We start from the raw sequence: 16,371 nt of genomic DNA on the forward strand, positions 1-16,371 counted from the left end.
AAAATTACAAAAATAATTCAAAATCGATTTTTTTGAATAAGAAGAAATTTCTTCTTTAAAAAAAGTTACAGTTAATATTTTATATAATGAGAATTATTATATAATTATAATATTAAAATATTAGCTATAATTAAAAGAACTTTTTTAATTACAAAAATTTTTATTATTTATTAAAAATTAAATAAAATTCTTGGTTATAAATGCGCCTTCAGGTTTAACAATATTCTCATTGGCCTGTTTGAATTTCGCGCGAATCAGTAGCCAATAAGAGAGCTAGTTTTGTTGAAGGTACTGTTTTTTAAATTAAATTAATTTAAACAATTATTAATCATTTTTCCTATTGTAAAATATTTCTAATTCATTCAAGAGGACGAACAGTGATTTATAAAAGTAAAATATTTATAATATTCAGGCGGAAGAGTGAGTAATAAATCTCCTGTTGGTTATACGTGAAGAATTTTTTTGAAAATACACCTTAAATTAATGTACAAAATTGTTGTAAGGAAAAATGGAATGCGTAAATGGAAATGGAAGGTATTTTCCATCCATGTGTTGTTTTTTTTAAATCAGTCCTCTTCTCCCCACCATAAAATAAAATAGGTAAAATTTACCTTTAGTGATGGCGGCGATGAGCAATAATGATGATGTCAAAAGTGCAAGAAGAGAGACAGTTCATGAGGCAAGACGATGATGTCAGTTTTGCATTACAATAACGCACCAGAAACGCACTTGTATTATAAAAAAAGTCTAATTACAATATTCAAATTATTTATTTAATTGTGAATTAAGTGTACACTTGTTTTTATTTATATTATTATATAATGTGAATAGTTCGGTAACGTCAATCACGCGTAAAAAATAATATAAGGCATCGACTGACATAACCTCACAATTTCGTATAAAACGAATTAAATCTTTTTTTTATGTCTCGATAGAGTCTAAATTATTTATTTATTACAGACTGACTAGCATTTTTTTTAAGTTTCCAGTGAAATATTTTATAGTAGAAAAAAATGGCAAATACAGGAGTATTACCTTTTGTAAGAGGAGTGGATTTTAGTAGAAATGATTTTGGAGTAAGTAATAAAAAGATATTTTGTTAATAATTATTGCAATTTTTTTTCTTTTCTTCTAAGAATTCGTGTTTTAAAATTTTTAAAGTAATATAAATTTAGGTCAAATAGTAAACATCTGCATGAACTAAGAGATTTGCTTAGAATTCTTATTATGGTGGAAAATTAACTTTTTTTGGAGCAATTTGCCAATAAAATGTTATTTTAGATAGAATTTATTTTCTTTAACTAAATATGTTTGTTCGTGGTTTTTTTTCCTTTTGTTATAAGTAGTAAATATTTAATTGCCAGATAAGAGGAATTTTTGTTTAGAAAGGCAAATGAAATTGACAAATTTTTTTTCTTCTGTCTACAGAAGGGGAAATTTCCAGAGTCCGTACGTGCGATGACTGGGATCCAATGGTTAAAATTAGATAATACTAATTTATCAGAAATCCCTGAGGAAATGGGAAAATTACTTAAATTGGTAATTAAATGGAAAATTGTTATTATTTTTCGACAGATTTAAAAATTATTTCCTTTACTTTTATTATAAATAAAAAAATTTAAATATTTACAATTTCTTTATATTAATAATAAAGAAATTTAAATATTTACAATTTTTTTATATTTTTACTAACAGTTTTGTTTCAACGTTAAAAATATAAAACGAATAAGGTAGAACTTTTTATTATTAATGTTAAGAAAAACTGTTAGTGAAAATTAAAAAAGAAAAAATTTTTTTTTGTCACAGTGGAATTGAATTAAAAATGGGGAAATTATTTTCAGGAACATCTTTCATTGGTACGTAATAAATTGGAACGTTTGTATGGCGAATTAACTGAACTGAATTGTCTGAGGACATTAAATATAAGGCACAATAATGTCAAATCGAGTGGAATACCAAGTGAATTATTTCATTTGGAGGAGCTCACGACTTTAGATATAAGTCACAATAATTTACGAGAAGTTCCCGAAGGTTTAGAACGAGCTCGATCATTACTTAATTTAAATCTAAGTCACAATCAGTAAGCACTTAATTTTTTTACATTATTACCATCGGGGCTTTTTTTTGCATTTATATTTTTAATTTTTGTAGTGAAATAAAATACAATGTCGATATTATTACGTAATTTTCTTTTTATTTTTTAAGGCCGTTTAGTTGTATAAATAAATAATTATAATAATGATAAAAAAAACTATAATAACGATACTCATATTCATAATGATAATAATAACAAAAAAATGATAATAAACTCAAATGAATTACTTTTATGTCCATTTGAATGAATAAGTATGTAAATATTTATTTTATTTATATTCGAATAATGGAAAAAATAATTAACGAATTTTTATTATTTCAGCATCGAAGTTATTCCTAACACATTATTTATTCATTTAACGGATTTATTATTCTTGGATTTAAGCAATAATCAATTGGAAACTCTTCCGCCTCAAACGAGACGTCTCGCAAATTTGCAGACTTTAAATTTAAACAATAATCCTTTGGGTCATTTTCAATTGAGGTATTTATGATTTTGAGAAATGATTTTTGTTTCTCTTATTATTTCCTAAATAAAGAGGAAAGTTTTCTTTTTTTATAGTATCTGCTTATTATTTATTTCATTTACTTTATTTACTTAATTATTAAATAAAAAAGTATGGTAATAGTAATTTATTATTTTAAGTAAATAGTAAATTAAAAAATTGTAGAAAAAAAATTGAAAAGAATATTTTTGAAAGTATTTAAAAAGAATTTATAAGCGTGAGAATTTATTAAAATTCTTTATTTGAATTTCTTTTTTTTTTTTTTTTGTTTGTTTCTTTAGGCAACTACCATCATTGATGAACTTGACAGTATTGCAAATGAGAGACACACAACGCACACTGAACAATATTCCATCGAATATGGAAAGTTTAACGAATTTACAAGAACTTGATCTCTCACAAAATGCATTGCCACGTGTGCCTGACGCTCTTTATTCACTGCCTAATTTACGACGATTAAATTTGAGCGATAATGAAATTACTGAACTTTCAACAGCCATTGGTAAATTAATTTTTACAAGACTACACATTTGAATTTATGCTACGAATTTTTATTTTATTGATATTTTTTTTTAACAAAAAGAGAAAAAAGTACATAATTTCATGATATTTTTCAGAAATGTGGCAAAAATTGGAAACTTTAAATCTTTGTCGAAACAAATTGACGGCATTGCCAATTTCTCTTTGTAAAGTTTTATCATTGAGACGATTATATTTGAATGATAATGAATTAGATTTCAAGGGTATTCCATCTGGAATTGGTAAATTATCAGCATTACAAGTATTTTCAGCGGCCAATAATCATTTGGAAATGATACCAGAAGGTTTATGCAGGTTGGAGTTAAACTTTATTTTTTAAATTAATTAAAGAAATATTTATTTAAATTTATCAAATTTAAATATTAATATATAATAGTAATTATATATTTATTTTTCTTTAATTTATTGGCTTTTTTTCTTCTTTTCCTTAGATGCGGTTCATTGAAACAATTGATATTGACTTCGAATAGACTGATTACTGTACCAGACGCGATACATTTATTGACGGACTTGGATTGTTTAGATTTAAGGGACAATCCAAATTTAATAATGCCACCGAAACCGACTGAAATTCAAAAAGGCGCTGGAATTGAATTTTACAATATTGATTTTTCCCTGCAACATCAACTTCGTCTCGCTGGAGCGAATATTCCAGCGCCAGCTCAAACAGCAAGTAAGTTATTTTTGGAGAGAAATTTCGTCTCTCAATTTAAAATAAAAAACAATTTTAAGGAAAGGTATTTTATTCATTTTTTAAATTTAGATTTCAAAAATCTTTGAATTTTGTTTTAAATTTTGAATCTGAAATTATTCAAAAATTCATATTTGAAAATAAAAAATGTAATTTGCATAATAATAATAAATTGAGTAGCGCGCGTAACATTTGCTAGTTCAATTAGTAATTATTAATTTCATTAATAATTAAATAATATCAATAGATAGCAGCAAGGATCCGATCGCTCGTAAAATGAGACTGAGAAGGAGGCGAGATCAAGAGGAAGCTGATCAGGATCAAGCAAAAATCTTAAAGGTTTAATAATATTATTTTTAAAAATAATTATAAATTATTTTTTTTATTAAAATTAATATTTTTAAAAATCTTCAATTAAAACTTCAATTAAAATAATTGTATTTTTTCATTTTTTCAGGGAATGAAAGATATAGCGAAGGAAAAAAACAAGGACAAAGGCTGGGAAGATGTAAAAGCAGAATCTTTAAAGTGAGCACATTTTCTTTTATTATAAACAATAAATTTGTTTCATTAAAGAAATTTGTAATTATATATTTTTTTAAATTATTTTTTTTCTTTTTTTTGTAAATGCGAATAAATTTCTATAAGAGATAAATTTTTGAGTTGAATTAACGATCTCGTTTTGTTGCGAAAGAATTTCTATAAGAGATAAATTTTTTATATTAAAAAAAAGTTTTTAAACTTATGAAAAAAAAATTATTTTCACAGGCCTAAAAGGTGGGACGAGGCTTTGGAGAAGCCGCCATTGGATTATTCGGAATTTTTCGACGAGGGCGCGGGACATATTCCTGGATTACAAATTTGGGAAATTGAAAATTTCTTGCCAAATCAAATTGAAGAGGTTGCGCATGGAAAATTTTACGAGGGCGATTGTTACATTATTTTGAAAACAAGCATCGACGACAGTGGCTCTTTAGTTTGGGCAATTTATTTCTGGATTGGCGAAAAGGCAACGGTAATAATTTTAAATTCAAAAAAATGTTTAAACTTCTACTTTTCTACTTGTAAACTTAAAAATAGATTCTTTGCTTTTATTTTTAGTTATAAATATATTTACAATTTTTGGTTTTATATTTAGTTGTTTAATATATTTTATAATATTTATATTTTTCCCAAAAAAAAGTTGGATAAACGAGCTTGCGCCGCAATACACGCTGTGAATCTTCGCAATTATCTCGGCGCTCAATGTCGAACAATACGTGAAGAACAAAGCGATGAATCCGATGAATTTCTTTTGCTTTTCGACTCGGAAATCACGTATATCGAAGGGGGACGAACCTCGTCCGGCTTCTATACAGTTGAAGACACTGTAAGTCTTCCTTTTTAGTAAAAAACAAAAAATGAAAATCTATTTTTTAGAAGAATGTTTACAATAGAGTGGTAAATGATTACAAAAAATATTTTTTTTTGCAGCCAACAATCAGAAGATTGTATCGTGTTCACGCGGCTGGCGCTTCAATTCATATGGAGCCAGTTCCAGTTTATTGGGAATCACTTGATCCCGGTTATGTTTTTGTTCTCGATATTGGCAGTAAAATATTCATTTGGTATGGAAAATCAGCGAAAAATACTTTAAAATCAAAAGCAAGACTGATGGCGGAGAAAATTAATAAAAACGAGAGAAAAGGCAAATCGGACATTATAACTGAAACAATGGGAACGGAGAGTGACGATTTTTGGAATCATTTAGCTAGCGATGAAGAAGTAATCGAGAGGCCTCCTACTCCCGTCGTACGTATTTGTTCAATTTCATTCATTATAATTCTTGAAAATAATCGAATTTAATTAATATTTTTAAAATTAATTGTATTCTTTAGAGAAATTTTATTAAAATTGTATTGAAAATAATTGAATTGCTCTAAAGAATTTTATTATTTATGAGAATAATTAAATTCTTGCGAAAAATTTTTTTTGAATAATAAACAAGAACATAGTTAATGTTATGTACTTAATAAGTGAATTCTTTAAATTTTGATTCTGTAATCATTTCGAAAATTGATGTTTATTCTTGAAAATATAAAATTTTTTAATTTACAAAATGATAATAAATTATTAAATTGTTTTAATTAGGAACACGTTGATCCGGAATTTATGCCTGTTGTTCCACGATTGTATCAAGTTCAATTGGGAATGGGATATTTGGAACTTCCTCAGGTCGAAGTACCTCATGGAAAATTAGCAAACACTTTACTAAATAATCGAAATGTTTATATTCTTGATTGTTTTCTCGACGTTTACGTTTGGTAAGTATGAAGAAAAAAAATTGTAGAAAATAAAGAGAAGAAAATTAGAATATCAAACAATAAAAAATTGTTGGAAAAAAAATTGTTTGAGCATGAATTGGGTTTATTCTATATTATAATTCTATAATAGTAAATGAAATTTCTTTAATATTTATTAAAGGTTTGGAAAGAAATCGACGAGATTGGTACGCGCGGCAGCTGTGAAACTTTCTCAGGAATTATTTAATATGATTGAACGTCCCGATTATGCGTTGGTTACTCGCCTTCAGGAAGGAACCGAATCACAGGTTTTTATTTTAAGATTTTATAATTGTAACGATCCAAATCGTTTTCTTACTTTTGTAAATATGCCGTTCTTAAAATATTCTTAAAATATTCTGGCGAATATTTTAAAATTTAATAATTTTATAATTTACAATATACTTTTATATTTTTAATATTTAAAATAGTTTTTTACAATTTCTAATTTAAAAATTCTGATTCTATCACTCAGTCCTTTAAAATACGTTTAATTGAAAATTAAACTTCAACTGATATTAATTACATTATTTTTAGATATTTAAATGTAAATTTGCCGGGTGGGACGAAGTTATAGCTGTTGATTTTACAAGAACCGCGGAATCTGTCGCAAAAACTGGAGCCGATCTTACAAAATGGGCTAAACAACAAGACACAAAGGTAAAAAAGGGAAAATATTTACCTAAATTTCATAGCTTTAGAAGAATAAGAAAAGATGAAAATTTTCCTTTTATTTTAAAAATTTATGGAAATAATTTTATTTTTTAAAATAGGCGGATCTTGCGGCTTTGTTTATGCCTCGACAACCATCAATGTCATCGGCGGAAGCTCAACAATTGATGGCAGAATGGAACGACGATTTGGAAGCGATGGAAGCCCTCGTCTTGGAGGGGAAGAAATTTGTTCGTTTGCCCGAAGAGGAACTGGGACATTTTTATAGTGCCGATTGCTATGTGTTTCTTTGTCGTTATTGGGTGGTAAGATTCATAAATTTTCTCAAAATAATCAAAATTGGCATAAATTAAAAACTAATTTATTTTATTTCTTTTTATTTTATTTGTTATTATTTTGTCCTAACTTTTATAAAAATGAATTGGAAATATTTTTACATACAATTGAATTAATTCAATGGTTATTATTTTGTTTTGATTTTTATAAAAATGAATTGGAAATATTTTTACATACAATTGAATTAATTCAACGGTTATTATTTTGCTTTGACTTTAATAAAAATGAATTGGAAATATTTTTATACAGCCATTGGACGTGATGGAAAATGAGGACGGCGACGATCAATGTGAAGATGATTTTCAATGTATGGTGTACTTTTGGCAAGGAAGAGACGCGGGGAATATGGGTTGGCTAACATTTACGTTTAGTCTTTTGAAAAAATTTAAATCCCTCTTTGGTGAAAAATTAGAAGTCGTCAGAACGCATCAGCAACAGGAGAATCTTAAATTTATGGCTCATTTTAAAAAGAAATTTATCATCCACCAGGGAAAGCGAAAACAAAAGATTCCGAATAAAGTCGAATTTTATCATTTACGAAGTAATGGCAGTACATTGTGCACAAGACTCATTCAAGTGCCGCCCGATGCTTCGCTATTAAATTCTGCATTTTGGTGAGAATTTTTATTCAAAAGAAATCGTTTTCTGCATAATTAAAAATAAATAACATAATAAAGAACATTTAATAAATTACATGTATAAAAAATAATATTAATAAATTTATATGTTTCTATAATTTTTCAGTTACATTTTGAATGTGCCATTCAATAATGACGATGAGACAGGAATAGTTTACGTTTGGATTGGATCGAAGGCCGATATTGAAGAAAGCAGATTAATCGAAACAATTGCTGAGGAAATGTTTAATAATGTAAGTTTGTAATTAAAATTCAGAAAATTTTTTATTCGCTAACAAAATTAATAGTACAGGGTTGCCGCAGGTCAGGGAATTCAGAGAAAAGTCAGGGAAATTAGAATTGATCAGGAAAATTAGGGAAATGTCAGAAAAATTAGAATTAGTCAGGAGAATTTGGGAAAAGTCAGGGAATTCTATTAAAAGTACTGAAGGGTGGCGAGCTGACCGGGAAAAACCGGGAATTGACAGGGATTTTAAAAATTGACCGGGAATTTTGTTTTAAACCGGGAATTTCTTGTGTTCTTTCTACTATTTGTTCTTCAAATTTTTTAAATATCCAAAAATAATCATTTTTTTTCGCGAATGTAATTGTAGTTTAAAATTACTAATGACATAGTCAACTAAACACATATAATTTGTCTTCATGCTAATTCGTTCTCATTCTTGATCATTTAAAAAATTATACAATAATAGTGTTTAATTGTTGATAAAAATTTGACCAAGAAATTTTATAAAATTGTCAGGAAAATCCAGGGAAATAACCGGAAATACAAAAGAAAAAAAAGGTTGAATTTTAAGAAATTCGGTTTTTTGAATTTTTTATAATTTTGGATAAATTTAGATTTTTTACCAAAGAGTCGAGACTATTAAATAAGTAAAGTATTTTCCAAAAGCACAAAAATAATGAAGCTAAATCCCATAAAAGAGAGAAAAAAATGTTGAATTTTAAGATATTCGGTTTTTTGAATTTTTTATAATTTTGGATAAATTTAGATTTTTTACCAAAGAGTCGAGACTATTTAATAAGTAAAGTATTTTCCAAAAGCACAAAAATAATGAAGCTAAATGCTATAAAAGAGAAGAAAAAATGTTGAATTTTAAGAAATTCGGATTTTTGAATTTTTCATAATTTTCGATAATTTTAGATTTTTTACCAAAGAGTCGAGACTTTTAAATAAGTAGAGTATTTTCCAAGAGCACAAAAATAATGAAGCTAAATCCCACAAAAGGGAGGAAAAAAAGGTTGAATTTTAAGAAATTCGGATTTTTGAATTTTTGATAATTTTGGATAATTTTAGATTTTTTACCAAAGAGTCAAAACTGTTAAATAAGTAAAGTATTTTTCAAAAGCACAAAAATAATGAAGCTAAATCCCACAAAAGGGAGGAAAAAAAGGTTGAATTTTAAGAAATTCGGATTTTTGAATTTTTGATAATTTTGGATAATTTTAGATTTTTTACCAAAGATTCGAGACTATTAAATAAGTAAAGTATTTTCCAAGAGCCCAAAAATAATGAAGCTAAATGTCATATAAGAAAGAAGAAAAAATGTTGAATTTTGATTATAATTTTTAATAATTTTTTATTTTTTACTAAAGGGTGGAGACTATTAAATAAGTAAAGTATTTTTAAAAAGCTCAAAAATAATGAAGCTAGATGCCATAAAAAAGAAGGAAAAATTTTGAATTTTAAGAAATTCAGTTTTTCGAATTTTTGATAATTTTAGATTTTTTTACCAAAGGTTGTAGACTTGTAAATAAGTAAAGTGTTTTTGAAGAATTGAATTATTTTCATAAATAACAAAACTTGTCGCTGAATTTTTTTTTTATACAATTTTATATAAAATGATAGAAAATTGCATTTATTCTTAAAATTTTAGTTTAAATTTTTATAAATATGTAATTTAACGAGAAATTATTTTTTCCAGCCTTGGATCAGTTTACAGGTGTTGAACGAGGGAGAGGAGCCTGATAACTTTTTTTGGGTCGGTTTAGGCGGTAAGAAACAATATGAAACAGACGCTGAATACATGCAATATACAAGATTATTCAGGTGCTCAAATGAAAAAGGTTATTTTACAATCAGTGAAAAATGTACCGATTTCTGCCAGGTAAATTTATTTAAAAACATTTTCTTAATTAATACCATTTTCTTTTAATTAAAAACAAAAATTTATTTTTATTTATTTTAATTTGAATTGTTCTGTATGTTTAATATTTCCCTTATTATTAAATGAAATTTTCGATTAAAAATTATTTAAAATTATAATTTTAGGATGATTTGGCCGACGATGATATTATGATTCTTGATAATGGAGAACAAGTTTTTCTCTGGTTGGGAACTCGATGCTCAGAAGTGGAAATAAAATTGGCCTATAAATCAGCTCAGGTACAACTTTCAAATCTATAAACAAGAATTTTTGTAAAAATTCAAATTTTAAATTTTAAAAAGAAATAAAATTATAATTTAATAAATAAATAAAATTTACAGGTTTACATTCAACATTTACGAGTAAAGCAACCGGATAATCCGAGAAAATTATTTCTATCTGCGAAGGGAAAAGAATCTCGTCGCTTTACAAAATGTTTTCACGGTTGGGGACAACACAAAAGGGCACCAGAATAATTTTAAAATCGATTTGTTTTTCTATTTTTTTAACAATATTTTCGATTAGAATAATCTAATTGTTGTAAATTGTTGAATTGTGCAAAAAATTTGAAAGACTAACATTTTTTTAACTCGTGAATATATTTTAAGGATAGCGAATTTTTTTTTTTTTTTATCTAAAAAAAGCAAATTTATTTTTGCTCTGTGAGCGGAATTTATTATTTAAAAATAAATTTATTAATAACTCGCGTTTGACTCGTAAAATAAAAATGGTTAATTACGAGTTTAAAAAAAGTTTAAAAAACAAAATGAGAGAATTAAATTTTTCATTTGTATATACTTATAGTTTGAAAAACAAGTGCCAATTTCTTTTTATTTCTTTTCAAAAATCGCGAATTGTTAAATTATTAATTTTGCGATTAGTGTGTATTTATAAATATTTGTATATAATTGTAGAATATTGAGTGTTATTTGCTAAATAAATATCTTAATTACAATTTTTTTTTATTTCTTATAATATTTGTTTGCTATTAATTATATTATTGTTAATTACTTACCGATTCGATCCCATAAATTTTTCGAGGTTTTGAACATTCAGGGATTTGAGATTTCAAGGTTTTGGTTTTAGATTTTGGAAAAATTTCGTGTAACTTTTTTTGAGAGGGAAAAAAGAAAGACATCTTTTTTTTGAGTGATTCAAGATAAATTTAATTTTTTAAGCATTAGCAGACCAAAGTAAAATATATTTTTACAACCGAAATATTCACGCAACGTCGTTTAAAATAAAATAATGGCAAATAAAGGACTATTTTTTTTTTTTCGTTTTTAGTGTCAATTTGCAAGAAAATTTGCCTACATAAATAATCATATTAAAAAAAGAAACCTTTTTTCAATACACGAAGCTACGCAATGCATTTTCTCTAAGAACAATGCCTATTTAAGATGCACGAGCCATTCCAGTTGCGAACAATACAGTTGGTTTATTTTTCTTCTTCTTCTTTTTCCCACCACCCGAATTTTCTTCGCTTCTCTCCACGGCTAAAAAAATAAAACAATCATTGCTATATTACTTTCTTATATGATGACTTGATAAGAATGTACAAAAAATATTTACAAATACAAATATTTAAATTGAACATTCAAATATTAAATATTAAAATATTAATGGAAATACCTGATTCTACTAAACTGGATTGCTCCAATGCTTGGGCAAGTGCATCGCCAAAAGTCGGATTAAAATTACGTAGCGAAACATAACCGTCATCGTCAACTACTTGCTGAATAGGTGGTTGATTCTCAGGAGGCGGATTTGATCGTGTTTTTATTGATGGCCAACTATTACCAGAACGTTGACCATTTTGACGAAGCATTTGAGCGAATGATGGACCAGAATCGGCGTTATTTGACGGCCAAACTAAAGATTCATCAACTGAAGTCAGTGAAGATGATACTTCCTCAAATGGAGTCAGTGATGGACTGCTAGCAACGCTTGAAGGTGCCGTTGATTCCGGAGGCGATGGTATTGAAACTCTACAAAGAAAAAAAGAAAATTTAATGAAAGTAAATTATTGTATTTATTATTTATATTATTGTAAATATTTTTCCAGATACAATCTGGAATAAATCTCGTACCCAGTTTGAGTCGAATCAGGTTGCCATTGTGGGAAATGACGACGAGACTCAATATGAACCTTTCTCGTTGGAAACTTTCCCATTCGCTTATTTTCCTCTTCGTTTATTTTCTTCTCTCTCTTTCGCTCCTCGCGATCCTTGCGATGTCTTTTTCTCTGTCGCGTGTCCAATTGATCTGAAAACAATTTTTCGTCCTTAATGATAGAAATTTTCTCATATTAATTAAATTTAATCTAGAAAGTTTTGGTTTTTTTTTATTTCAATATAAATTGGACAACTAAAAAATTGATAAAATTTAAATAAAGAAGGAAATTTTACCATGAAATTGTTGAAGGACATTTTGCGATACTAGAGGTGGTAATAGTTCTATTTCAGCAATCTCGAATTGACATGTAAGTGGTAAATGACATAAATATCGCAGTCGACGTCTCAAATCTTCAGTTAAACTTCCTTCTTCTTTCTCTAATAATTTTCCCATAATCGTTCGTGGACAATGCTCCAAACTACCGTATTCCATTTCCAACATTTTTGCATTCATTGCGTGAAGATAAACATGCTGTCCGTTTTCAGCTGTAATTAAATTTTTTTTACATAATTTTCCTAACAAAATTTAATAAATAATAAATTTCTTTCCTTTAATTAAAATTTAATAGTTTTATTAATGAAAAGAAAAAGAAAATTTACAATTATTATTACTTTTATTCTTGATTTTTTTTATTAAAGATTTCATTAATAATTTAAATTGTTAGCGAAAATTAGAGAATGAGAACGCACCTTGATAAAAATAGAAGAACTTTTGCGCATTGGAAGAAGTAAATAGGTCAGTGACGTGATTTTCCATCTGCTTTGGTGGCTTAAATGAATTTACATGATTAGAATCATTTTGCGATGTCAATAATTCATATTCTTCTCCATCCCACCAAGATTTAACAATTTCAAATTGTGATTCAGTGTCGTTATTAACTTCGGCAATTTCTTCATTACTCTCATCATGATTGTCAATTTTGTTATCAGTTTCAACATTTTCTTCGCAGCCATTGCCTGTTGTTTCCTGAACATCTTCGGTTTTTGGCATCTCCTGGCATTTATTAACGTCATCCTTCTTTAATTCCAAACCTGCTTGACTAATTTTGGGTTCCTAAAATAATTTTTTTTGTTAAATTTAAATAAATATTTTATTTCAAATGTTTTTATTTTACACACCATTAAAAGTTCCCGTTCTCGAATTTCCAGTTCATTGAGAGCTTGATCGATGAAACAATTTTCGGGACAATGAGGATCTTCTTGTAATTCAAGTTTCAATTGCACTTTTTCGCATTCTATTATGTCCATAATCTAAATTAACAGAAACAAAAGATTTTTATTAAGAGTTGAAATAAGTGTCTTTTTTTTAATATATAAACTTACGTTGTCAACATTTGCCAGGAGTAATTTAGAATAAATTTGGCAGTGGAAATTATCAGAGACTGAAAAAAAAGCAGTGGGCGCTGGAATTTCTTTTTCAGGAACCGATGTGGCAATTAAGGAGCCTCTCTCTCGACGCATTAAACGTAATTTCACATTATCACCAACGTTTATCACGTTCTGTTCAATTTCGACAACACTGCAAATAAAGGGAAATGTTTTTACAAATGTGTAAAAAATATAAATTACAGTAAAAAATATAAATTAAATGAACTAAATTTATTGAATAAGGGATAAAATAAAAATCAATGAGTAATTAATCAATAATTTTGAAATTACCTCTTCAAGTCAGACTTGTGAATAGACTCATAACAAATGGGACATTTGCGCCATGTTTTGTCAGACAATGCCAAATAATGTAAAATGCAAGCCCAGCAGTAAACGTGACCACATCGAGTCATTTTTCCCGCGACGGGCGAGCACAAACAAATTGGACACGACAATTTATCAGATGTATGTAATCTCTAAATTATAAAAACAAAAGAAAAAAAGAATTACTTTTAGAATTACATTTTTTATCAAAATTTCTCGACTTAAAGTTACAGGAAAAAAAAACTTACAATCTGTTCGATGAATTTCCATTCGACCAGTGTGTCCGGGTCGGCTAAATTCACAGTATAATCTGCATTCGCGTTTACAATAAACTGACAACTGTAATGAAAATTATTTTATATTAATAAGTAAGAAGAGCTTTCAGGCTTTGTACTCGATAATTTTAAAAATGTAGCAAAAAATAGCTTAAAGACAGAAAAAAGTAGAAAAGCGTTTATTTACTAAATACGTAACAAAAATTTTACGTACTTTGCTTGCAAAAATTGTTCCTTGTTATACTTGTGTCGTTGAACAGGTGGAAGCCAGCGATTGCTGTTATGATTGAAATTTGAAGATCTCCTTCTGTTCCACGTGTCGGATCCATTCCTCATATCACGTGGAGCATAATGAAAATTGAGCAGATGATTTAAATTCTGCTTCTTACTTCCTTGATTCATAACTGAGCCCGGCTCAGCCAACTCCTCTACTACCTTCAATTAATTCAGAGAAAAGAAATAAATTACCAAAACTTCAAAGAACAATATTTTCCATTCTTTTTATTTATTTATAATACTTAAATAATTTTAATTTATACAATAGATACGTAAACAATTTAATTTCTGATTACATAGAAAATTAAAGGGAAGAATTTTAATTATAAAATCACAATAGAAAACTAACCTTGGAATCCTCCTTTGGACCGCCATTATAATGTCCTTTAAATTTTGGTCTCTTATCAAAACCTTTTCCTTTCTGTGCAAAGGATTTCCTCGGTTGATCATATTTTGAGAAGTTACTCGCACCAATTGGTTCACGTTTGCGAGAAGATTTCGGAAATGGTCTGCTAACAACATCAGCTAAAAATTAAAGTAAAGTTGATTATTAAACCGAAGTAAAAATTAACGAGATAATTTTTCAAATTAATAATAAAGTACAATAATACAAATACAATAATAAAATTACAAAATAAAATAAAATTCCCAACATAAAATTAATAAAAATAAAATAAAGATCAGAAAAATGTGTTACTTAATTAAATTAAAACAATATTTGAATAAAAATTTCTCGAATATTGTAAACATTTCGCAATTTGATTAAAAAGGAATTAACTTTATCATTTCTTACAATTTTTGTCATATCAAACTAATTAATAATTTCTAATTATTTAAATAGAAAGAAAGTAAAATAAAATTATTTCAAAATATTAAGAAACAAAATAAATTAAATCGATAGAAATTTTAACAAAAATTCTGTCACGTGTTTGTAACTTGTAGTCAAAATTTCTTATTTTTAATTACTTCGGAAGGAAATGAAACAATAAGTTCAAGGTGATGATCTAAATAATAGAATCTTCCATTTTAGAAATAAATTACCTTCGTCAATATTGAAACTGGTAGCGAATTGAGAAATTTGCGACATGAAACAATAATTTTGAACCATTTGGCAAATGGAATTTTTAAAAAAATAAAAACAGTACCCAATATTTTTCGAATTACTGTTTTTTTTTAAATAATAAAATTAATGGAAACAAACAAAAAAAATAATGATAAAATGAAAGAAGATTGTGACGTGATAAGACTCGACGCGAAATTATAACGTGACTCACCTTGATTTTTCTTGACATCATTTCCCGTCCCTTTGGACGTGGATTGCGGGAATTTCGACTTTTTTTCCATTATAAAAACGGCACGAGCCGTCAGTAACTTTTATGACGATTGAGATATTATCTCCTCCGTATGGAGAAACAATTAATTGCTGCAGACCCTTCATCTTTTCAATAAGCCATGTTCGACAGTTCCAAAGTTAGAAAACCTTCAAGAAGGTAATATCTTGACAAAATCGAGATAATTGGGATTAAAGAGAAAAACTTAAAACACTTTTTTTTTGGGAGAATTGTTCTCCCTGTCGCCGTAAACGACGATTTTTATTTGCGGCCTACAACTTTCCGCGAACTCGTCGCTATATAATGGCGACGATGGACAGTGATCATCCATAGGAACCGGAAATCAAAATCAATTCACAAAATCATTACAATGTTACAAATTCAATGAAAAAAGAGTTTTTCCATTTCTTTTGTTTTTGAAATTTTACTTTTTACAGATTAATCATGTACAAAAGTGGTATAAGTTTATAACATTTCGTTTCTCTGGATAAATAAGTTGATAATTTGATTTGTTTATGAACGTTTGATAACTTTGGCGCGAATATTTAAAAATTGAAATATTGAAACCGAAATAAATAAAATTGTATTTTTGATTTTAAAAAATATTGTGATTTGCAAATTCATCAGCATTTAGCGCAAATATTTTAAAACCTTTTTACAATTTTGAAATAACGATTG

At 27.4% G+C, this 16,371-nt stretch overlaps 2 protein-coding genes across 3 annotated transcripts; one reads left to right on the forward strand and one right to left on the reverse strand.

The window, feature by feature from the left end:
- Positions 1 to 484: 484 nt before the first annotated feature.
- Positions 485 to 10,900, forward strand: LOC122502157 (protein flightless-1). The gene is made up of 21 exons (XM_043612079.1): positions 485 to 1,076; positions 1,429 to 1,539; positions 1,842 to 2,080; positions 2,417 to 2,578; positions 2,882 to 3,102; positions 3,218 to 3,434; positions 3,572 to 3,813; positions 4,079 to 4,170; positions 4,289 to 4,359; positions 4,600 to 4,846; positions 5,015 to 5,200; positions 5,305 to 5,622; positions 5,962 to 6,134; positions 6,295 to 6,421; positions 6,690 to 6,812; positions 6,926 to 7,129; positions 7,410 to 7,774; positions 7,905 to 8,031; positions 9,724 to 9,906; positions 10,071 to 10,184; positions 10,287 to 10,900. The coding sequence occupies exons 1-21, from the start codon at positions 1,014 to 1,016 to the stop codon at positions 10,419 to 10,421; spliced, it is 3,720 nt and encodes a 1,239-aa protein (XP_043468014.1). The 5' UTR covers positions 485 to 1,013; the 3' UTR covers positions 10,422 to 10,900.
- Positions 10,901 to 11,084: 184 nt separating this feature from the next.
- Positions 11,085 to 16,016, reverse strand: LOC122502158 (RING finger protein 10). Of its 2 annotated transcripts, none has more exons than XM_043612080.1 (12): positions 15,637 to 16,016; positions 14,712 to 14,887; positions 14,301 to 14,521; positions 14,060 to 14,150; positions 13,779 to 13,963; positions 13,443 to 13,638; positions 13,239 to 13,370; positions 12,810 to 13,173; positions 12,354 to 12,605; positions 12,036 to 12,210; positions 11,578 to 11,933; positions 11,085 to 11,441 (listed from the first exon to the last, which is right to left on the reverse strand). In XM_043612080.1, the coding sequence occupies exons 1-12, from the start codon at positions 15,704 to 15,706 to the stop codon at positions 11,341 to 11,343; spliced, it is 2,319 nt and encodes a 772-aa protein (XP_043468015.1). In that variant the 5' UTR covers positions 15,707 to 16,016; the 3' UTR covers positions 11,085 to 11,340. The 2 variants fall into 2 exon arrangements, with proteins under 2 accessions (XP_043468015.1, XP_043468016.1); XM_043612081.1 differs by lacking the exon at positions 15,637 to 16,016 and adding an exon at positions 15,404 to 15,536.
- Positions 16,017 to 16,371: the final 355 nt, after the last annotated feature.

Source organism: Leptopilina heterotoma, unplaced genomic scaffold, assembly GCF_015476425.1.
Source record: "Leptopilina heterotoma isolate Lh14 unplaced genomic scaffold, ASM1547642v1 Lhet_220, whole genome shotgun sequence".
In the NCBI taxonomy this organism is placed as follows: domain Eukaryota; kingdom Metazoa; phylum Arthropoda; class Insecta; order Hymenoptera; family Figitidae; genus Leptopilina; species Leptopilina heterotoma.